The 23,764-nt window shown below is 41.2% G+C and overlaps 2 protein-coding genes across 8 annotated transcripts in view; one reads left to right on the forward strand and one right to left on the reverse strand.

The window, feature by feature from the left end:
* Positions 1-2,914: 2,914 nt before the first annotated feature.
* The window catches only part of SLC11A2 (solute carrier family 11 member 2), a 56,158-nt gene continuing 35,308 nt past the window's right edge, over positions 2,915-23,764 (reverse strand). For 2 of the 7 annotated variants that reach the window (XR_007189459.2, XR_007189457.2), the window contains exon 18: positions 21,440-23,689. The gene's annotated coding sequence lies outside the window, so the exon portion shown is untranslated. Of the gene's footprint in view, positions 3,641-5,080; positions 7,009-9,900; positions 13,832-21,439; positions 23,690-23,764 lie in introns of those variants that run through there. The other 5 variants (XR_007189460.2, XR_003317002.4, XR_007189458.2 and 2 more) reach the window with 5 other exon arrangements.
* Positions 6,227-22,044, forward strand: HIGD1C (HIG1 hypoxia inducible domain family member 1C). The gene is made up of 3 exons (XM_026501879.3): positions 6,227-6,322; positions 10,782-10,916; positions 21,366-22,044. Exons 1-3 carry the CDS (start codon positions 6,229-6,231, stop codon positions 21,428-21,430), a joined length of 294 nt encoding a protein of 97 aa, XP_026357664.2. The 5' UTR covers positions 6,227-6,228; the 3' UTR covers positions 21,431-22,044.

Raw genomic sequence — 23,764 nt, forward strand, 5'->3', positions numbered from 1 at the left:
ATGAGCCTGAGGCTATCTTCCAGCCTTCCCCACATTCTTCAGGCACTTTAAAATTATGAAACCTAACAAATAATTTTTAACATGCAAAACTGGCCTTAAACGTATGAAAATACGTTTGAGCTCACTCACAATACATGAAATGCTAGTTAAAACTACTCTGAGGTACCATTTCTCACATATCGGATCGGCAAAGACTTCCAAAGTCTGACAACACATTCAGGTGAGCAGGCCACGGAGAGACAGGCATTTCCATATACTGCAATATATTTGGCGATATCTAACAACAGTAAGCCTGCATTTACGTTTTGGCTCAGCAAGCCTACCTCTAGAAATTCTTCCTGAAGATACACTTCCAACAATAAGAAAATCCAGATGCACAAGATAATTCGTGGTGGCATCGCTTGTAATGTTCCCAGGCTGGGTGCTCATACATGTGACTGCCTGGACGGACGAGGCCTTCTGCACAGTGGAGCGCTACACGCTCCTAAGGCAGGTGACACAGAGCTCCAGGAAGTGATAAGGTGTGATTTCAAGGAAATACTAAGTAAGCAATAGCTCTGTTAGGTAAAACTGTCTATCGTGTGGTACCTTCTCCAAAAAAAGAAGGGTAAATAAGAAAATACATAGGTACGTGTTTATTTTTGCAGAAAGAAACTTCAGAAGAATAAACCAGACACTAATGACATTGGTTATCTTTAGTGGGTGGGTGGGAAGAGAGTAGAAATAAAGAGGAGAAGTGATACGTTTTTAAATGTATCATTTTAGTTTTGATTTTTGCAACCATGTTAATGTCATACATAAAATATGCAAAAGAATGTCTATGTAAAAAAAAAAAGAAAGAAAAAAGAAAAATGAGGGGGGCCCTAAGATGGAAAAATAAAAAAACATCTAACTGTATTCCAAACGAAGACTAACCACATTGATGCAGGAGTGGGGGGAAAGAAAAAGCAACCCAAACAGCTTTTTTTCCAAGTAACTTAAAAAAAAAAAAAACTTTATTAACATATAATTCACATAGCATAAAATTTGCCTAAAGTATACAATTAAGTGGCTTTGTAAGAAGGATTTTTAAATTTATTTGAGAGAGAGAGAGCATGAGTGGTGGGAGGGCAGGGGGAGAGAATCCTCAAGCAGATTCTGTGCTGAGTGCAGAGCCCAACCCAGGGCCCGATCCCAGGACCCTGAGATCATGACCTGAGACTAAATCAACAGCTGCCAGCTTAAGCAACTGAGCCACCCAGGTGCCCCTACTGGTTTTTATTATATTCAGAGTTGTGCAACCATCATCTATCTCTATCTCTCTATCTCTCTATCTCTCTATCTATCTAAGATTTTATTTGACAGAGAGAGAGAGAGAGGCAGAGGCAGAGGCAGAGGCAGAGGCAGAGGGAGAGGGAGAGGGAGAGGGAGAGGGAGAGGGAGAGGGAGAAGCAGGCTCCCCCACTGACCAAGGAGCTCAACTCCGGGCTCGATCCCAGGACCCCAGAATCATGACCTGAGCCCAAGGCAGACACTTAACCAACTGAACTGCCCAGGTGCCCCCATCACAATCTATTTAAAATTTTTTTCATTAACCCCTGCAAAGGCTCTGTAACCATGAGCAGTCACTCCCTATTTTCCCCCCACTGTCTCTCAGAGCCCTAGGCAACCACTAATCGATTTTCTTTCTCTATAGATTTGCCTATTCTGGACATTTCATATAAATGGAATCACACATTATATGGTCTTTTGTGCCTGGCTTCTTTCATTTAGCATGTTTTCAAGATTCATCTATTGTATAGCACATCAGTATTTCATTTCTTTTTATGCCCAAGTAATATTCCATTGTATGGATAGATCACATTTTCTTTCTCCATCAAATGATGGATGTTTGGGTTGTTTCCATTTATTGGTCCTGAAAATAATGATGCTATGGATATCTGCACACAAGTTTTCATGTAGAAATATGTTTTCAGGGGCGCCTGGGTGGCACAGCGGTTAAGCATCTGCCTTCAGCTCAGGGCGTGATCCTGGCATTATGGGATCGAGCCCCACATCGGGCTCCTCCGCTATGAGCCTGCTTCTTCCTCTCCCACTCCCCCTGCTTGTGTTCCCTCTCTCGCTGGCTGTCTCTATCTCTGTCAAATAAACAAATAAAATCTTTAAAAAAAAAAAAAAAGAAATATGTTTTCATTCCAAGTGATTTTTGAAGACAGTATTTTGACTATTTTCCCTCTGACAAAAAAGAACTATAAGAAATATTTAATAGGTTTGTCTTTCACAGAAGTATGGGTCAGAAATTCTTAAATGAATTTTTGTGTTCTCCAGAATTAGGCAAATAAGTAAATATCCTGAAGATAGTGGGAGTCTTCTCAGAGAGAATCACAAATATGAAAAGGGGAAGACCAGAATGAACCCTGTGGAATTGGGTTAAACTTGGAGATGTTACTACCCACTCATGATTTTAATATAGATAGATACATAGGAATAAAATAGACTAGACACAGATACAAATCCTAATTCTGTCTGCTGAGAGGGCCTAGAAGTAATGACACTCCAGTAATGATGAACACCTGTAACGCCCAGAACTTGGTTTCTAAATACCATTCTTCACTAAAATGAGTTAGGGCTCCATAGAGAAATGGCCGATTTCAGGACTGGGGAAGAAAAAGTACAAATTTAGCCTGGAACATCTTGTTATGCCAGAATATAAAGAAGAATGTTTAAAGAATGATGGGGTCATGTCAATAGGACATAGAAGCCAGCTTAAAGGGGCTCCTAATAGCCAAATCTGGGACAATTTGATCATCAAAATAAATAATGATAGCAATGGATTATGAGCCACTGAATGAAATAGAAATTCATAAGTTCAAACAGATATAAATGAATAATTATATAGGAAAGAAGAAAAAAATAGTAAAATAAATGTGAGGGTTGGGGGAAGCACCTGGGAGCTCAATCAGTTAAGCATCTGACTCTTGATCTCAGCTCAGATCATGGTTTCAGGGTTGTGGGATTGAGCCCCACATCAGGCTCCATGCTCAGTGGGGAGTCTGCTTGGGATTCTCTCTCCCTCGGGGAAAGTAAGAAAGAAGGGAAAGCGATGCCTTTATTAGAATGCCAAGTGAAAATTATAAAAATGATGGACTTAGAAAATTACCATCTGGCAAACATAATATTAATTGATTCAGGCAAGGGTCATCAATGGATGCTGAAATTAATGGGTAAAGGTTTGAAAAATAACAGTATATTTATATCATATTAAAGTAGCTCCTCACAAAATACTTATATAGTATAAAGGGAAAAAATGGTAACTTTACAGAAATCGGCAGATACCACCTCAATCCCAATGATCAAAACTGTGGTGTGCCAGAGTAAACTCACACCGACTCAGGAGTGGCACATCTCTTGCCAATTTGTGTTTGGTGATGACAAACGGAAGCTTGAAATTGGCCACTGTGGGCGTATTTACACCATGGAAATGGGCAAATATTACAAATCAGGGCTCTTTTTCCTCTGGATAACCAGTTGTCAGTCACTTATCGGAACAGCAGATCAAAGTTACTACCACCAGACAAACTAACTTACGTGCCTCTGATATCGTACACCAAGGACACAGCATCCCCTTTCCGGTATTCTGACAAAAACGTGTAACTTCAACCTAATGATGAGAAAGGATCAGAAAAAGCTAAATTGAGAACCATCCTACACATTAACTGGCCTGCATTAGCAAAATATCAGGGTCGTGAGACAAAAGAAGATTGTGAGGATTAGCCTTATGTCAACTGGACTGCGATGCCCAGATAGCTGGTAAAACATTATTTCTAGGTGTGTCTGTGAAGGTGTTTCCCACAGAGATTAGCCCTTGAATTTGGAGACTGAATAAAGAACACCCTCACCAATGCAGCTGAACATCATCAAACCAACTGAGGGCCTGAACAGAACAGAAAGGCAGACGAAGGGGGAATTTGCTCCTTGCCTATGCTGGGACGTCCATCTTCTCCTGACCTCAGACATCAGGGCTCCTGGTTCGCAGGCCTTGGCCTTGGACAGGGACTTACACCATTGCCAGCTTGCAAATGGCAGATCATGAGACTTCGCAGCCCCCACAATCACGAGCCCATTCGTACAACAAATCTCCTCATCTCTAAGTATATATACATGAACAGAGGCCTATGGCGATACGCGAGCTCATACATACATACGTGTGTGTATATATGTATCTCCTACCGGTTCTGTTTCTCTAGAGAATCTTGACTAATACAACCACTAAGGAAACGTTCCAAGTTAGAGGGAAATAAAGAGACGTGACAACCAAACTCAGTATGTATTCCCACTGAGTCTTACACTAGGAAAAAAAATGGTCATTAAGGTCTTCATTGGGACCTTAACTGGTCAAATAAGAATAACACCTTTCGATTATAGTATTATAGCAATACTACTATTCTGATTTTGACTACGGTACTATGGCTACAGAAAAGAATGCCCCAAAAGCCTACAAGAGTTTTTAGGGGTTAGGGCGCACCAGTATACAACTTGCTTTCAGATGGTTCTCAGGAAGAAAGGGAGAGATTTTTCTTGAGAAAAATGATAAAGCAAATGTGGTTAAATGTTAACAAGAGGGAATCTGGGTGTCGGGCTTGCAATTCTGTGTAGTATTCTAGGAACTTCTCTGTAAATTTGAAATTATTTAAAAAAATTAAAGCTGTAAGGAAAAAACCGTGAACGCTACCTGGTCGTCTGCGCCCGTCTTTGTGGCTGCAGTCAGGAAGAGGCCGTGAGCCAGGACTTCCCCAGGCCTCAAGCGCCGGGGGGCAAAAGCGGCGTCCACACCAGCCTGCCCCAGGAGCCGTCCAAGACTCGTGCTCCCCGCACGGGCTCAGGGCAGCCGCTGACTCAGCACCTCCCGGCGCCCGCCCACCTGCCCGGCCCTCGGATTGGCCGCGGGTGCAGGGACTTCCCGCCCTTCCCAGCGGGGCGCTCGTGCAGCTCGAGGCTCTGCCGCGGTCACAGGTGTGAGGGCCTCGCCTCCAGGTGACCCCGGGCAGGCCCGTGGCACCTCACCCCAGGTGTCCCTCTCGCAAGTGCATATTCTTTAAAGACAAAAATCTTGGCCTCAGATGGCTAATAATGTCCGCTGCCACCCACGCCCAGTGTTGTAACAGTGGGCCCACTTTCCTCTTAACTTGGGGTCCTGGAATCAGGTAGGGGGACTCACAGCCAGAGAGGGAAGTTGGGAGCTCCCTGTGAAGGCAGAGTAAAAGTAAAAGCATCTTCTTCAAAGCCTTAATATTTCTTCAACGTCTTTGACAACCTAGCGTTTGTGGTCCAGGTGCTGTTAATAGCGAGTTTCCAAGCTGGGGATGTGGAAACCTTGGCCAATACCAGCTGGCCACGCCCCCTGGGGTGGGGGAGGATTGGTCCTGGGCTTTCCCATTGTCAATTAGTAGGAAATTGCACATAAATGTGTCCTGGACTTAAAAAGCCTCTTCTGATCTACAGCGTCCTGCTGAAGGAACACCAGGAGACAGACAGAGGTGGTGGGCTACGCCAAAGGTACGCTCCTTCTGCCACTTGCCAGGTTACATTTTCTGATGAAAGCGGATTCATAGGATGAAACCACCGTATTTGAATTTTTAGGTGAAAATGGTGGGTTGCACAAATAATGGACTGAGGTGCTTGCTAAACCATGGTGAGTGTGATTATGGTTGCTCTTGCGAGTTTCCTCATTCCTGTGTAGACAAGGGAGATTATTTCCACTGTCTGGCATAGCACCTGGGTCGTGGTCGGTGCTTGGTAAATCTCTCAATGACTTCATAATGCCCTGCACATCCCTCTCCCATCACCTGTAAATTGGGAGGTAATTTTGCCTATGTTGGCACTGCCATCGTTCTTTCAAATGATATTTTGTAAAAGTACGCTCTTTCTGTTTGTGGAAGCAGTGCTGAGGTTCCCAATGATCTCAAATGCTGAGCAGTGAAAGGAGACTGAATAACCCAATTACGATCTGTCTTTACTCTGTATTCATGGAATCTGATTATCATTACCCCTTAACCCAAACAAAATGAAAGGATTCCATAATGAAAAGGATGAAGGAAACATGACTGTTTATTTCCATTGAGCAGACAGGCAGATCAAGCAAATTGAAGACAGTCGAACACATGACCAACAACATAGTAGGAGAGGATAAACAGATTTTTAATGATTTGCAGCAACCACATTTATTCCCTCCTGTTACTAGAGAGAAATATGTCTTCAGATAACCAGTGGTCAGCAGATGAGGAAGAAGGCCAACTCTCCCGACTGCTCAGGAAATCTAGGGACTCCCCCTTTGTCCCCGTAGGTAAGTACAAGCCTTGACTGGACACCGGGGAACTCTTTGTAATAATGCTTTACCCAGTATCTTTGAGGAATGAGATGTTTTATATCATTGAATTTTTCATGTTAAGTGAAGCGAACCCCCTCTAAAGTGAGTTAAACTTTCAGAACAGTTTCTAGTATATGGCAAATCCCCAGTAAATGTTAGCTATTAATATTATGAAGCTTCAAATCTTGTTTATTTAAGTCCCCTTCATTCCAGGTCCATCTCAAATGACTGATTCCCAGCCACGCTAACTGGAATAGAGTGAATGAACTTTAACACTTTTGTGATGACTCAAGGTCATCAGCAGCATGGGCTCATTATACTGGAAGTCTGTTAGCGACGGAGATGCGTTATGTCTCTCTGTCCTCTCACTCCAACCCTTAAGTTCTCGTGTCTGGTATTTGCAGGTTTTTCTGTCGCTTCCATTACTGTTGAGTGCAATCAAAACCTGCCTCTAGCATTCGGTGGCACCAGAAGCTAGATACACAAGTTTCACGAACTGTGAGTCACTTCCGAGTCAAGCAGCTCTGAACGAAAGCCTAGGCCCCCTGCCTCCCTGCCTGTCTGTGCACTGGAGAGCACGGACTTCGTGATGCTTGTGTCCCGGGGCCCTTTTTGCAGGTTTCCCAATGTGTTCCAGATGTGGAGGCTGATGGTTAAGTAAACTGTAGATTAAAGAAGTGTGATTATAATTAGACCTGGAGTCTTAGCCTCTTTATCCTTTCCCAACACAGACTTAATATGTTTACATTTAGAACAAATACTCTGTATCTGGACTTTAAAAGACCCCACAAAATCTAAGCACATAAGCACAAAATATTATGTTTTAAAACTGAAGCTTTCTCTTTCTTCTTTTGGATGCGTAAGCTAATCTAAGCATTATTATATACTGCAGCCTTGACTCTTTCCTGGTGTTCATTTGGTCTGGAAACTATTAAAATAGCTTATTTAAATGAGACTTACATTATGTAAGTGTAATTTACGTAAGTGATTAATTCCTTAAGACCTTCCCAACAGGCATGTCGTTAGGTTTTCATTGTCACTGCCAATCTAGCAACTTCATAAATGTCATTATTTGCATATCAAAAAGAATCAAAATTTTACTTTATAGTAATATGCTGTTTAGAAGTCTAATTTAATTTGATTAAAACTTGATAATAGGGGCGCCTGGGTGGCGCAGTCGTTAAGCGTCTGCCTTCGGCTCAGGGCGTGATCCCAGAGTCCTGGGATCGAGCCCCACATCAGGCTCCTCCACTAGGAGCCTGCTTCTTCCTCTCCCACTCCCCCTGCCTGTGTTCCCTCTCTCGCTGGCTGTCTCTCTCTGTCAAATAAATAAATAAAATCTTTAAAACAAAACAAAACAACAACGTGATAATAACACCCATAAAAAATGGGAGCAAATAATGTTATAGTGATTAATTCAATTCATCTTCCTTAGCATTTTTAACTAGAAAAAAACTCAAGAACTTGACGCCACTTGTACAGACAGACCACTGTCATGAACAGAGATTAATCAGTGTGGCTATCATAAATCAAATTATTTTTCCAGAGACATTTAAGGTGATTAAAGTAGAAAGATAAAAGTGTTTCTAGCTAAATTCAATTATATACAAACTACAGTGACACTATATGGAAAACAGTAAATGTTCTGACTTTAATCTCCAAAGGAAACAAAACAATTTAACTAAGAACAGAGCCTTGATTTGATAAGGGAAGAGAATCAAGTTTTTGCTAGAAAATAAATGATAAAATTGAATATTGTTGAATAGTTTAGCTATTGTTATTTTAATAATATCTACGATGTATTTCCTGCTGCAGGAAATTTATAAAACATTTTTATTTATTAAACAACTTCCATCATTATAATCTATTTATATTGTTTAATATTGTCTTATGATCACTGTTAAGGTCTGTGCATACATTACATATATACTGAAACTCTGTTGATAATTTGTTTTTGCTCCTTTCACTTAACATTTTCATATGTATATTTCTGTGTTTTAGCACTTCCTATACTTCACAACTTTTTTCATAGCTCTGGCAGTGTTTCCTCTCTTTGGGCCATTTCAGTTTGTTGTTCAGTTTTTGTTGCTGTTTTTCAGTTTTTCCTCATACGTAGTGTAGCCATAAATATCTCTGTCAACTTCTTGATGTTTCTTTTGCTTAATTCCTTGGAATATGAATTTCCAGGGCAGGAAGGATGTTCAGTTTAATACCACTTACTATATATTTCCAGAGTTGGTGAGATGTGGCTAAACTTACAGAGCTTTCAGCATTGCACCTGCTTGTCAATGTGCCTACCACTGTTTTATTACTATTTGTTTTTTGCTGTTTTTGTCATTTTAATTTTTATTTCACTTGCTAATCAGCCTATAAAATATACGTGTAAATGCAATTACTCTCTTACTTCCATCTATTAAATGGATTCTGGGGGTGCCTGGGTGGCTCAGTCGTTAAGCGTCTGCCTTCGGCTCAGGGCATGATCCCGGCGTTCTGGGACCGAGCCCCACATCAGGCTCCTCCGCTGGGAGCCTGCTTCTTCCTCTCCCACTCCCCCTGCTTGTGTTCCCTCTCTCACTGGTTGCCTCTCACTCTGTCAAATAAATAAAATCTTTAAAAAAAATTAAAAAAAAAATAAATGGATTCTGAAAGAATATATCCTCACCCACCCAGAGACACACATGTGCCAACATAAATAATCCAAACTTGCTATCCTACATAAATATCAATTGCATGTCTATATATTAGCAACAAACATATGGAAACTGAAATTAAAAACATAACACTATTCACAATCACTCCAAAGAAAATGAAATGCTTAGATATATGCGTAACAAAACATGTATACAATCTGTATGCTGAAAATTACAAAATGTTAATGAAAGAAATCAGAAAGGACCCAAATAAATGTAAAGACTACATGTGGTATTGTGTCCACGGATTGCAAGACCAAATATATAGTAAAGAAGAATATAAATACAAAGAATATATGTCAGTTCTCCCCAAACTGACCTACAGGTTTCATGTAATTCCTATCTAAATCCCAGCAAGGTTTTGTAGATAAGACATGCTTATTCTAAAATTTACATGTGAAGGCAGAAGTCCTAAAATAATCTTAAAGGAAAAAAAAAAAGGATAAATTGGGAGAAATCACTGTATCTGATATTGAGGCCTACTATATGGCTATGGTAATCAAGACAGTGTAGTGTTGCTGGAGGGATAAATACATAATCAACAAGATAGAAGAGAGAACCCCAAAAATAGACCCATGCTTTTATCATGCAAGGATTTCTCTATTCTTATGTCAAAATATGGCATTTTGTCCTCATCATTTTCTCTAAAGTCTACTTTACCTTCTTTTAGATGTTATAAATATGCTATTCTGTTTTCTTCTAGTTTTTACTGATATTTTTGTGTTTGCATTTAAATCTAACCCATGCAGATTTTTTTGTACGGTTTGCTGTGAGATACAAATCCAAATTAGTTCACCATACCAAAAAATTGTACTGATGGTATTTATTAAGTAACTATTCCTTTATGTTATTTGGTTATTTTGATTTGTCATGAATTTGTTCTCACAGTGTTTTAAATCTCTTTCTAGAATCTTTCCTATTCAGTTGGTCAGTTTTCTGTCTTAGAGCCAATTACAGGATCTTGGTTGTCACAGCAGTATATTCACCCCTTGACATTTGTGGGGAATATAGAAATATTCGTGTGTGCTTCTGGAGTTTTCTAGAGTCACAGATCTTTCTGGAGTCACATATTTCTTGTGAAAATATTCATACCTTTTCATCTCATTAAAACTTAAATATCTCATTTCTTAGAAGATCAAAATTTTTATCACCTTACTAGGTTAACTCCTTATTTGATAACAAGTAGAGAGGAGGAAAGCCAAACATTTGAAAGCTATGGATGCTGGGATGTTTGGTTGGTTTGCTCACTGGCTTAGTGACTTGCCTCAAATAAAAGCCTTTCAGCATGCACAATAGAAGATTTTGCCTCAGGAACATTAGAAATTACTATACTACATGATTCAGGTTTTTCTGGTAAGAGTCAAAACCGTGTATATTGAATCCACATTTGTTAAGGGTCTATTTTAAAATCTGGCGGATCAGGGGCACTTGGCTCAGGTCATGGTCCCAGGGTCCTGGGTTTGAGCCAGCCCTGCATTGGGCTCCCTGCTCAGTGGGGAGCCTGCTTCTCCCTCTGCTGCTCCCCCTGCTTGTGCTCTCTCGCTCTCTCTGTCAAATAAATAAAATCTTAAAAAAATCAAATCAAATCAAATCAAATCCAGCAGGGTTCTTCTTAAAGTATTCTTGGGTGTCTGGCCTGCTTATCTTCCAAGTACTGATCCTTTGGACAGTCTTCTGTAAAGCTCTCTAAATCTTGGGGATTCTAGCCTACTATTTACATAACCTCTGTTTTTTTTAATTCACAGGAATAGCAGGTTTTATGACTGTGGTGTCCTATGGTCTTTACAAGTTAAAGTACAGAAAAGATCAGAAAATGTCCATCCATCTTATTCACATGAGAGTTGCTGCCCAAGGATTTGTTGTAGGAGCTGTGACTCTAGGTAACCTGCTTAATTCCTATCTTGTGTTCAGCTGTCTTTAAGAATATTTTAATTTATTTTAGAAAATGAATACTGGGTCAAGGTGATATAATGGAGGAGGAATGGTAAGAAAGACAGAGAACTTCACTTGGTTGAAGTTACTTCCCCATAAGAGGCTTTAACTTCTTGGTATTTTAAGCACTGAAAGAAAAAAACCGCAGACGAAAGGTACAAACTTCCAGTGATAAAATAAGTAAGTCCTGGGGAACCTGGGTAGCTCAATCCATTGAGCGTCCAACTCTTGATTTTGGCTCAGGTCATGATCTCAGGGTCATGGGATCGAGCCCCGCATTGGGCTCCACACTCAGTGGGGAGTCTGCTTGTCCCTCACCCTTCTCCCACCCCGGCTCTTGCATGCACTCTCTCTTTCTCTCTCTCAAACAGATAAATTGAATCTTTAAAAAAAATAAATAATGAAAAATAAAATAAGTCCTGGGGATGTAATGTACAGCATGGTGACTATAATTAATAATACTGTTTGGTATATCTGAAAGTTGCTAAGAGAGTAGATCTTCAAAGTTCTCATCACAAGAAAAAAACTTCTGTAACTATGCATGGTTACAGACGTTAACTGACTTACTGTGGTGATCACTACGGTATATGCAAATAATGAATCACTTTTGTACATCTGAAACAAATATAATGTTGTAGGTCAATTATACCTAAAAAATTTTAAAAAGGTAGAGAACTAGGTTATGGGTTCTGTTATCTTGCATAGTGAAAGGAGCAGTGAACGGTTTGTACCCTATGGAGCCCAACTAAAGCAGTGGTTCTAGATTCCAGCCTTTATCGCTCACCTAAGTCATAGCTCCCAGCCTACGTGAACAGCAGATATAATTATTAATGTAGTTTTAACTGGGAAGAATATATTTTTAGAGCCCACAAGTCTCAACATCTGTTCTCCTTTTATTCCCAGTCTGAGCAATAGGCAAACCTTTTTTAATTAGCCCATAAATTAAGCAATATTTAACACAGTCGAATCCAAAGAACAGGTGTCAAATTATCTGGTTAATTTCAGTTATATCAATAGCTAAACCAGATAGTTCTAACAAGAAGTCCACTTCGGGACCTTAGTTATCTAAAACTTTCTTTTTGTGCACATTAGTGAGAACAAGTCACAATGCTCTTAGTTCTCCTTCATGCTGTGCAGAGTTGAGTCAGCCTAAGAGGAGGTCTAGGATTACAGAATGATGGGTGTGGGGCTTGCGTATAGGGAGTTATATGGTAATTACTTTATTACCATGGGCTGTGAAATGCAGGTGTTGAACAAAATACAAGAAACTTCACTACAGAATCACAATGCTCATTTTCATCATTTAGCGAACATCTCCTGAGCACTTGCCATGTGCAAGGCCTGTGCCAGTCTAGAGATACAAAGATAAGACTCAGTCCCTACCCTCAAAGAGGCTAGTCTCCTTAGGGAGAACGACCAAGAACAGAAGGAGACAGTATAAAATCGCAGATACCATGCCAGAGATAGCACAGTTGCTCTGGGAGCACAAGCACAAAGGAGGGGCCTCTAACTAGCGCCCAGAGTCCAGGGGAGGCTTCTCTAAGGATGGAAACTATGTGAGCCAAGCATGTGGAGGAATTAGCTAGGCAGAGAAGGAGATCGCGATTCGAGACAGAGGAAAAAACAAAGACACAGAAGCATGGCACATTGTGGAACTCGACGTAGCTTGGTGTGGTGAGTGAAGCAGGCAGTGTTCGATGAGAGAAGCAGAGCTACCAGCAGTAATATATAAGAGACTTACTATAGGCATTTGGAATTACGTAACTGTGAGGCTCTCGCCTACGTATCAGCAGTTGGGGCCTGCAGTGGGCCGGGCAAGCACTTAGAATGAAAAAGTAGATGTAAAGTGAGAGAAGCAAGAAAAATCTGGAACCTGCAAGGATGAGCTGGGAACACACAGGATGGACCGTTTGGAACCCTTGTGGATTTCTCACCATCTCTATGCCTCTAAATTCGATGATGGGAGTGACAGAGGGAAAAAATGATGCCCTTCATTGGAGCTAAACATGGACCTGGCCAAGGAGTCAGAAAAGGTGAAGGAGGAAATGTGACAGAAGCCACAGCAGTTGTACTCCTAGTTGTTGCCCTGTGCCAACAAAGGGGACCAGCAGATAAGCAAAAATATGTTTCAGCAGTGCCTTCCAAGCATAAAATGAATTTGGCTGCTGCTTTACTTCTGCCTTCTAAATCTTATGCAAAATGTCCCTTTTGACGGCACTGGAGGAGATAATGCTAAGTGAAATAAGCAGAGAAAGACAATTATCATACGATTTCTCTCATCTATGGAACATAAGAACTGGGAAGATTGGTAGAAGAAAGGGATAAAGAAAGGGGGGGTAATCAGAAGGGGGAATGAAGCATGAGAGACTATGGACTCTGAGAAACAAACTGGGGGCCTCGGGGGGGGGGGAATGGGATAGACTGGCGATGGGTAGTAAGGAGGGCACGTATTGCATGGTGCACTGGGTGTTATACGCAACTAATGAATCATCGAACTTTACATCGGAAGTTAGTATGGTGACTAACATAATATAATAAAAAAAATTTTTAAATGTCCCTTTTGCAATAACTCAGGGAATAAAAGGAAAGGAATTCTGGAAAATGTAGTTATAATTTAGCTAAGCTGACACAATACAAATTCACCATTGTCTACCCCTTGTCAACCTGGCATCCATCTACACCTCTTTCAATACACTTAATTTTGAAATAAAGACGATGGCAAAGTCAACCATCCAATGTATAACCAAAAACATGTTAATTCTCTCCCAAAAGAGAATACAAAATCCGTTTATCCTTCTTTGAGTGGCGTTGATTTGTCTTTGAGCAGAGTCACATTTCCCTTTGATATCCTGTAAGCTAAATCCTGAAATATAAGGATAATTAATACTTCTTACATTAGACAGTAGATAAATGGAAGTGGCAAATAGGAAAAAAAAAGGTTAATGTATACACAAATGTATTCAAATCAAAATAAGGAAGAAATAGTCCTAGCTATCAGACTGTTTCTACAACTGGTCAGATGGTCATGGTTGGTGTTATCACCATGTTCGAGCCATTTCATACTCCCTTTCCTTCAGTAAGCACCTTGGCTATTAAAGGTTATTTGATTGGCATGGTGACCCATACCTTCATTCCTAAATGGTCTGGGTCATTAGCCATCCTGCTTGTATTGGGTATAGTTTTCCATTGTCTTTAATCACAGGATATGGGAGTACTAAAAAATACCCCAGAAGATACACATTCCAGACACACAGCTTTGTATAGTAGTGACCTAATTTCCCCTTGATAGATCAGATCTATATAATGGACTAACGTGATGTCCTGTGGAATGGAGAGATGATGACGGTCCCTGCAGACTAGATTACAGTGTAGGCTGGAGACTTCAGGTAGTCCTGAGACTGAATAGTGAAAGTATACTTTTGACCCTACCAGGTGAAAACACACTGCTTCTGAGAGTCTTTATTAAAAGGTATACAGGAACAAACAAACAAACAAATCAACCAGATTAATAGCTGCAAACCAAATAGCAAATATGTTTGTACCAACATGCTCTAGCCATGGAACCACAGCTGAATGGCAGCTGCAGTCAGAGTGATCACCTGATTCAGTTTATAGAAATCCACTATCATTCTCCAAAATCCATGTCTTCCCGACAAAGAGGCAAACTGAATGCGTATGTGGTGGGAATCACCACCCTAGCATCTTGAAAGTCCTTGATGATGGCACTAATCTCTACAATCCATCTGGGAAGGTAGTATTGCTTTGGTTTACTCTATTGGTAGATAGAAGCAAGTAGAATGGCTTACAGTTGGCTTTCCCGACCATAACAGCCCTTACACCACAGGTCAGGGAAGTGATGTGAGGATTCTGACAGTTGCTGGGTTTGTCCATTCCAATTACACATTCCACAACTGGGGAAATAATTCAGGGACCCACCAGGCCAACTGACTACCTGACCTCCATAAACTCCTAGCTTGACTGGTAGACCACCCTAATTTTCAAGGCATTGGTATCAATTCAGAACCAATATTTAATAATCTCCCACAAATGTGATTATTTGCCCTTCCTCGTGCCCAGGCACCTTGGTGAACGGTCGGTCACAGATCCCTTTAGGAAAGGCTAGATGGAGTATTTACAGTATTTATATTTTTGGCTGTGTAACAGGGTCTTTTCTTAAGGAGATCTGACCTCTCCTTTATTCAAGGGACTCGGGTCTGTGAAGTGACTCAAATCTGGGACTTGGTTAGGACATGGCTGTCTACTGTGATGACTCAGCTGAGACTTCTACTCACCAAACCTAGAGCTTTTCTGCTTGTATGCTGCCCATCTCTTTTATCTCCAGGGACACCATAATCGATTAGCCAACGCCAAAGATCTTTGTGGCTTAGACTATCCTGATTACTGTTTAGTCTTTGCTGCCCATTACAGTAATCATGCTTTCCTCATGTTTGTCAATTAAGTGATGCCACTTGACCCCTGCCACTCAGGATCCCACCATCTCTACTGAATTCAGGGAGCCTAGCAATTCCCACTGTCATTTCTGGCTTACAGAAGACAGTCACCACGGAACTCTCTTCGAGGATGCCAGGGACTCCCTTCACAAATGTATTTCTCACAGCCCTGGTGAAGGAAATAGATATATTTAGGGGGTGAGTGAGCAGCATAAATCACTTGAACATTCCAATCTCCCTAAGCCTTTGGATGCCTTCCGTAACGGCAGGGTCTCTCCACCTCCGCGCTGCTGACTTCTGGACGGGATGTTCCCTGTTGTGGAGGGCTGTCCTGTGCTTTACCAGACGTTCAGTAGCATCCCCAGCAGCTACGCAGCAGACGCAGATAGCACCCACCCACCTCCAATGTGACAACCAAAAATGCCTCCAGACATTGCCAGATTTCCCTGGGGAACAAAATTGCCCCCGTAAAGAATGACTGCCAGTACAGAATCCCTGCTGTACCCTGGACGTACACCAAGAAAGCTCTGGCATTTCAACTTCATTTAGTGGAGATTTCCTTTTGGTCCAAGTTTTAGTCATTCGCAGGAAGGAGTGGAAAGGAGTCTCAGTCAGATATAGGGGTTCAAGGACCTTGTTTCACAGAAACCTGCCCATAGGTCCCCCATCCCAATTTTCAGGATCCCACTCTTTCCAAAGCAATGCCCTAACTTGGACATAAGAGACTTTGTGAGGTCGGGGATTTTATTATTGTTGTGAGTAGCCACTAACAGGATTAGTTCCTGTGTATGTTTTTCAAAAATATCAGCCTCATAGCTACGGGAGCTAAGTTTCTTTCTGGAAAGTCATAAGGCTTTCAGGTCCTTCACAGGACCTGGATTAAGGAATTGAAAGCCCTGAGCCCATCATTTTGTTTTCCCAAGTTCTCCAGCACACTTGGAAGGAACCAACCTAATTATACTCCTTATTTCCACTAAATGTTCTATGACAGTAAATACCTGATCACCCAAAGCCTGTTTTCTGTAGGCATCTAATTAAGGTTACCTATAGGTGACAATCTAAAGAAATGTTTTACTACTGCATGCCATGGACTGCTAGCATCCTCTTTACTACTGAAAAAAAAATAGCCATTAATATCTTTAAATCTAATCAGATCAGAGAACCAATTCCAGATGACCCAGAACCAATTCAGAGAACCTACCTTCATGGTTATGTTCCTCTAGAAGCTTCGGATACCAAACTTTGTATCTTTGTTTCTCACAAAGAGTGAGAAACTCGAGTCAGTCTCTTACTGACTCCAACTTTGATCATGGCGTGACCTGTAGGAGAAGCTGGACCCTCTATCATGAAGCTCATCCCCTGGCCTAGGAGCTGAAGAAGCTCAAGGGGGAGATCCAGAAGGAGCTGAGGGATCTGTGGCTCTGACTGCTGCCCAGCAATGGCGAGGTGAGCCAGCAGGTAAACAACATGCCCAAGTGCAACAGCGCCTGGCACCTTGCACCAAGCCTTCCAAGTGTAAAAAGACCATAGCAGCTGCTGCTTCAACTTCCACCTTCAAATCTCAAGCAAAATGTCTCTTATGAGCCAAGCTAACCCAGAAATACGCAGGGACAGGAATTCTGCAAAAAAACAGTGACAGCATAGCTACACTGATAGAAAACAATCCCCGGGGGGCGCCTGGGTGGCACAGCGGTTAAAGCGTCTGCCTTCGGCTCAGGGCGTGATCCCGGCGTTACGGGATCTAGCCCCACATCAGGCTCCTCCGCTATGAGCCTGTTTCTTCCTCTCCCACTCCCCCTGCTTGTGTTCCCTCTCTCGCTGGCTGTCTCTATCTCTGTCAAATAAATAAATAAAATCTTTAAAAAAAAAAAAGAAAGAAAGAAAACAATCCCCGGTAGATGTATACAGCTGCAAGCTGAGGTGTCAACAAGATGACACGAGTCAGCGGAAGACTTCAACAGGGGACTAACGTAGTCAGGATGGCAGCTGAGAAAGATGCCTCTTCACACAGGCGATATGAAACTGTTTCAACAGAGGGTCACAACCGGAAAAGTCAGAACAGTGGTTATCTATGGAGAGGAGTGGGAGATATGGTCAGAGAGGGAAACCTAGGGGCTTCCAGGATGCTTGCCCCATCCTATTTCTTGACTTGCAATTCCAGGCAATTCACTCTACACCTGTCTGTTAATCTGGTCGTTTAGGTTGTGTCTACCATTTCCCATGCATATTATATTTCACTATGAGGAAAAAGAAAATGGTTAGTGGGGGTTTATAGAGCAGGGGTGAGAACAAAGGCAGAGAAGTCAATTAGATGATGAACTAGGTCTGAATTAAAGCAGTAATAATGAAAATGGAGAGGACGTGGATTCTAGAAATGTTCAGGACTCAGCAACTAAGTGATTAGGAGAAGGAAGGAAGGAGGAATCAAGGATGATTCCTAGGTTTCTGGTTTGGGCAACCAGATAAAAGGTGTGCCTTCACTAATATAAAGAATGAAGAAGAACAGGGTTGGTGCGAGGATAAGTGCATATTGGACAAAACAGTAACAGCTAATAGTTAATGTGTTTATGATGTGCAAGCCATTCTGCTTTATATATCACACTATCTCATTTAATCTTTTTTGGTAGGTAAACTTTATTATTAAGTTTTTATTTTCATTCCAGTATAGTTAACATATAGTATGATGTTAGTTTCAGGTATACACTACAGTGATTTAATCTTAATAAATACCACCTTCACACCACCTGGTGTGCACTTCAGTACCGATGCCAACCGTCTGCAGCTCACCTTAGATGCCACAGGTTTACGCACATGGTTCCCAGAGACTGCGGTTACTGCACACACCAGCCACGAGGGGGCGCCCAGGCCACCTGCCCTTCTGACCAACTGGCTACAAATTCAGGGGTTCCCAAGACTCCCTCAGGTTTGATATTTCACTAGAACTTATGAACTTAGGAAAGATCTATACGTATGACTACAGTTTTATTATAAAGTATATAAGTCAAGACCGGGCAATTTGAGACATATAGGGTAAGGTCTGGGAGGGTCCCAAACTCTAAAGCTCTATACCCTTTCCCTACGGAATCAGGGCATGCCACCCCTCCAGCACATCAGTGTGTCTACCAACCAAGCAACTCAACTGAGCTTCAGCCTCCAGAGGTTTTACTGTGGCTTCATTATGTAGGCATGATTGAATCACTGGCCCCACGACAGAGCTCAATCTCCAGTCCTACTCCCCTCCGTGGAGGTCTAAAGAGCCTGGAGGTCTAAGAACCCTCTGATCATACGGTTGGTCTTTCTGGCATGACTAGCCACATCCTGAAGTTATCTAGGAGCCTAGCATGGGTAACCCCATTAACAGAAATTCGGTATAATCCAAGGGGGATACTCCTCTATTTGGGAAAATTTTAAGATTTTATTTATTTGACAGAGAGAAAGAAAGAACACACACAAGCAGGGGGAGTGGCAGACAGAGTAAGAGAGGGAAGCAGGCTCCCCACTGAGCAAGGAGCCTGAGGCAGGGCTCCATCCCAGGACCCTGGACTCATGACCTGAGCCAGAGGCAGACGCTCAGCCAACTGAGCCACCCAGGCGCCCCTCTCTAGCTGGGAAATTCCAAGCATTTTAGAAGCTGTATGCCAGGAACTCCGGACAAAGACCAAAGTCTCTCTCAACAATACCGTAAGAGGTAAGTGCTGTTATAATCCCATTTCCAGATAAGGAAACCGAGGCTTAAAGAGGAAAAAAACTTCTCACTCACAATGGCATGGGCTATCTACTCCAGAGCCGGAACCCTTAATTTTATATTATACTGACTGAGGTGCCTATGGCAGATGTCTCCAAATCAGAGTACTCATACCCTAGGAGATGTATACGGAGATCCATGGGTATGCAGGAAGAAACTATTTTTATCTTTTTTTTTTTTTTTGGTGGGCAGCAATGCGAAGTTTATTGAGCGATAATAAAGTTTATTGAGTGAGAGTACAAAAGCTTCTGAAGAGGGGGCAGACCCAAGAGGGCTACCCGAAAAAAAATTTTTTTTAAGATTTTTATTTATTTATTCATTCGACAGAGATAGAGATAGCCAGCGAGAGAGGGAACACAAGCAGGGGGAGTGGGAGAGGAAGAAGCAGGCTCATAGCAGAAGAGCCTGATGTGGGGCTCGATCCCATAACGCTAGGATCATGCCCTGAGCCGAAGGCAGACGCTTAACCACTGTGCCACCCAGGCGCCCCCGAAAATATTTTTATCTTGAAAACAGAAAAGCTTTCCTCATAGGTAGACCAGCCATAGTACATTTCTATTGTTTATAAATAAATGAACACTTTGAGGGGCATGTTCAACTTATTTATTTATGCACAATTTAAGTGTCTGGCCGCCACCTATCTATGTATGTGGAAATTTCACATATGGTATAACGAATATATGGGTCTCACATTCAGAAGAGAGATCTTACTTGCTTACCAGTGAAGCAAGAGGTGTGAATGAGGTGAGAAAAGAGTTGAGATCAGAACTCCAGGGAACACCAACATTTAAGAGGTAGGCAAGAGGTAAGAATTATCTTTGTCTAGTAAGCACAGGGAAATGAGTTCTGCAATTCTCTCTGCATCTGAGAATGTTTCTATAGATACCACAGGGCATCAAGTACACATGTTTTTGCCTTGGGTTTTATACATCGGTGAGTTATACTACTATTGCGTTAGAAAACTGCAGACAGCTGCCTCACCTGGCGGCAGTGTGCAGACGAGAATAACAACTTTACCCACCCTTTACTCTCTGCGCACTCTTTGAAGATACTAACAAGCAGCGTCAGAAAAAAAAAAGCAGAAGGAAAGGAAGTAAAGGATTTAGTTTAGACAATCGACTAGATAGCTGGTGTCTGGATAACTGATATGGTGGGGGTGGGGGGGAGGTGAGCGGACTCTATTAACTCGCTCTGTGAACACATGCTGACATTCCTACACGTCAGTGAAAACAACTCTAGCCCTCAGGCTCTTTCCCTTGACTACTTACCCTTTCTGCACAGCCCTAGGACTTCACCCTTACGGAAGACCTGCATCAATCTCTCTGCCTAGCTCACAGCTAATTTAACCACTAGGCTGTAAACCTCTAGAAGCAAGGATTCGATCCCTTCACCTGTTTCCCTCGAGACACTGAACACAAGTAGGCACTGCAGACAGGTGTGCTAGGTTGAGATGTTTATTATTTCTATCTTATTATCTAGCCGAATCTCCCCACTCTCCCTCTCCATCAATATGTTAACATTCAAATTCTAGGGCGGCATAGTAACAGTATAAATTTGGATTTAGGTTTATATTGCTCTTAAAGGGCTCTAACGTTTTTAGGTTTGTTTGTCTGGAGCCACTTACATGATCCAAGCCAAAAGTTAATAAGATGGAAGGCATTTGTTTTTAAATTGAGGGATAGGGGGGCGCCTGGGTGGCACAGCGGTTAAGCGTCTGCCTTCGGCTCAGGGCGTGATCCTGGCGTTCTGGGATCGAGCCCCACATCAGGCTTCTCCACTGGGAGCCTGCTTCTTCCTCTCCCACTCCCCCTGCTTGTGTTCCCTCTCTCACTGGCTGTCTCTCTCTCTGTCAAATAAATAAATAAAATCTTTAAAAAAAAAAAAAATTGAGGGATAGGGGCGCCTGGGTGGCACAGCGGTTAAGCGTCTGCCTTCGGCTCAGGGCGTGATCCAGGCGTTCTGGGATCAAGCCCCACATCAGGCTCTTCCGCTATGAGCCTGCTTCTTCCTCTCCCACTCCCCCTGCTTGTGTTCCCTCTCTCGCTGGCTGTCTCTATCTCTGTCGAATAAATAAATTTTAAAAAATCTTTAAAAAATAAAATAAAATAAATTGAGGGATAGTTTTGGAAGAACACAAATGTAAGAAATTCAGTGCTTGTTTTCCACAAATACCGTATTGATATATGTCTTTTTGTTTCTAGGTGTTCTTTATTCTATGTATAAGGATTACGTCAGACCTCGATTCTTCAGTGGGTCCAAAAAATGAAGCTACGTATAAGACAAGAAGGCTTCTGAACACTATTTATTATGAAGAATAAATTTTCAATATGTAGCAAATTATACTGCAGAAGAATGAGACAGGATTCTCATAGCCTTGTATAGTAAGTCTCAATTGTTTACAAAGTTAATTTCCAAATCAACAATCACAGTCAACTTAAAAATATCCTTGTTGTCTTTCAGAACCTAGGACATGATTTTCTGACTTTCAGAATTTTCATTTTCTTGTTAGTGGCAAAAAATAATCTATATTATGCCAAACCAATCTGAAAATTAGAAATTATATAGTGGCTACAGAAAAGTTATCTATATCCATACTAAATGTGATGCTCAAGTCATCACTTAATTCTCTCCATACAGGACAAGGTAATTAGAGCTTTTATAAATTCCTTTAGAGAATGGGAAACAATTATAAGAGGAGAATGGTCATGCTGTTATTTAAATTTGGTTTACCGCTGTGCACCTTACTCTAATCTAAAAACTTGACTATTTTGCCACAAACATAAATGTTTAACAGTCAACTATATCTGTGTACTCATTTCTATACGTCTTGAAATTATTTCTAGGAAAACAAAGGTAAATTGCTAAAAAAAAAAAAAAAAATCCCTTTCCCCCAGATGGCAATTGTGGGTATGAAAGGAATTAGTCTCATGCTATTGCCAATCTAGTAATGACACTAGTAATGACACTAGAAAACACAGAAACCAAAGCAGACATTAAATGTTAACTGTGCCTGTGACCCCAGACTCCTCTATAACTGCCCTAAGCTTCTAAAAAATTAACTAGACTTGGTTGAAGTCCTAACTGTTATGACTCAGATTTACTCCCCTTAGACTCCAAGCCTGGGAAAAAAACAAATGAAAAAACATTCACTGAAATAAAATCAAGCATGTACTATAAAATGACCTGTGGTGGTGATTTCCTTTTCCTTGATGTCTCCTTTAGCGGAGGGTTAATTTGACAGAAGGTGAAGTCTAGTATTTGGAAGAGGAAAAGATGTAAGAATATCTGAAAATCTGTCTGCATTCCCGATATTAACCCACTGTTCTGTGTATTATATATACTTTTCTCCATTGGCACAGGTAATAATTTTTAAAATTGTCATATACCTATCACGAGGCTCTTCTAGGGCCAACAACAAGTATACAGATTTTGGTCAACACTGTCCTCTTCAGAAAATAGGCAAGGAAAGAATCCAACTACTTTATTCCACTAAATAGTCCAGCAGCTGGACCTACTATGTTCCATGGAGGTCAGGGAAATTGAGAACAGCTGGCATAGAAATGTCATCCTTCAAGTTGATTACATAATGAAAAGATATTTCTAATCAGGCTACTGGGAAGATTCTACTCTCTAAGTATACACTCTGCATTAAAAATAGACTTAAGGGGGCGCCTGGGTGGCTCAGTCAGTTAAGCGTCTGTCTTAGGCTCAGGTCATGATCCCAGGGTCCTGGGATGGAGCACTGAGTTAGGTTCCCTGCTCTTGGGGAGTTTGCTTCTCTCTCTCCCACTCCCCCTGCTTGTGCTCGCTCTCTCACTCTCTGTCAAATAAATAAATAAAATCTAAAAAAAAAAAAAAGGAAAAGAAAAGAAATCCAGATTTGTAAATCATAAATTAGAGAATAAGTGTTCTTAACTTAGAAAAGAAGTGTACCCAAGACTCACTCTTTAGAAATCACTCTTCTCTATTGGTTTTAGCATGACTCAGGTTATCAAATTTTTTGATTACAGGAGTTATATGACCTGAGGGTATACTTATAAACTTTTGTGAACTGTAATCTCTTCCTAGTAACATATAGCTAAAGGAGAGAGATAAGTGACAGAATCCCCCAAGTACTTAGTGTCTGTTTAACCAAGCACCTCATCTTTTTAGGAGTGGCAAAACAGGATTTTTTAACTTTTTTTTTTCTTTCTCCTAACACTCTCTAGTAATAAAACTGAGAAATTTAATTGCCCAGGAAGGGAGAAAAATCCAAATTGGTACATCTAGCATTGTTCTCTGTGTATAAAGAGTCTAAAATACTGACACTCATTTTAAAAATCTCTTTTTCAAGTGAAAACTGTTCATTGATGCTAACTCAGTTTCATTTTTAAGATTGGAAGGATGCTAATGTTCGTTGTAAGGATGCTACACTTACCAGAAGTTTCGAGGGCCCCTGACGTAGAAATGAGAGAATTTTAAAGTATCTTCTTAGAAAACTCGCCGCTTAGAGGGCCAAGTCTTTATAAATGAAGATGAGCACTGTCTGGGTTTAACAAAAGAAAAGTCTTACTGAAAATCCCTAAATTTTAAAATAAGACAGATCAGATATTTACCTTTT

This window comes from Ursus arctos, unplaced genomic scaffold (assembly GCF_023065955.2).
Source record: "Ursus arctos isolate Adak ecotype North America unplaced genomic scaffold, UrsArc2.0 scaffold_26, whole genome shotgun sequence".
In the NCBI taxonomy this organism is placed as follows: domain Eukaryota; kingdom Metazoa; phylum Chordata; class Mammalia; order Carnivora; family Ursidae; genus Ursus; species Ursus arctos.

What these genes read in the sequence shown, in the direction of transcription:
- HIGD1C (XM_026501879.3), top strand. Translation starts at nt 6,229, where the DNA reads ATGTCTTCAGATAACCAGTGGTCAGCAGATGAGGAAGAAGGCCAACTC. An exon ending in CTCCCCCTTTGTCCCCGTAG is followed by an intron (nt 6,323 to 10,781) that starts GTAAGTACAAGC and finishes TTTAATTCACAG; the next exon opens with GAATAGCAGGTTTTATGACT. An exon ending in TGTAGGAGCTGTGACTCTAG is followed by an intron (nt 10,917 to 21,365) that starts GTAACCTGCTTA and finishes TTTTGTTTCTAG; the next exon opens with GTGTTCTTTATTCTATGTAT.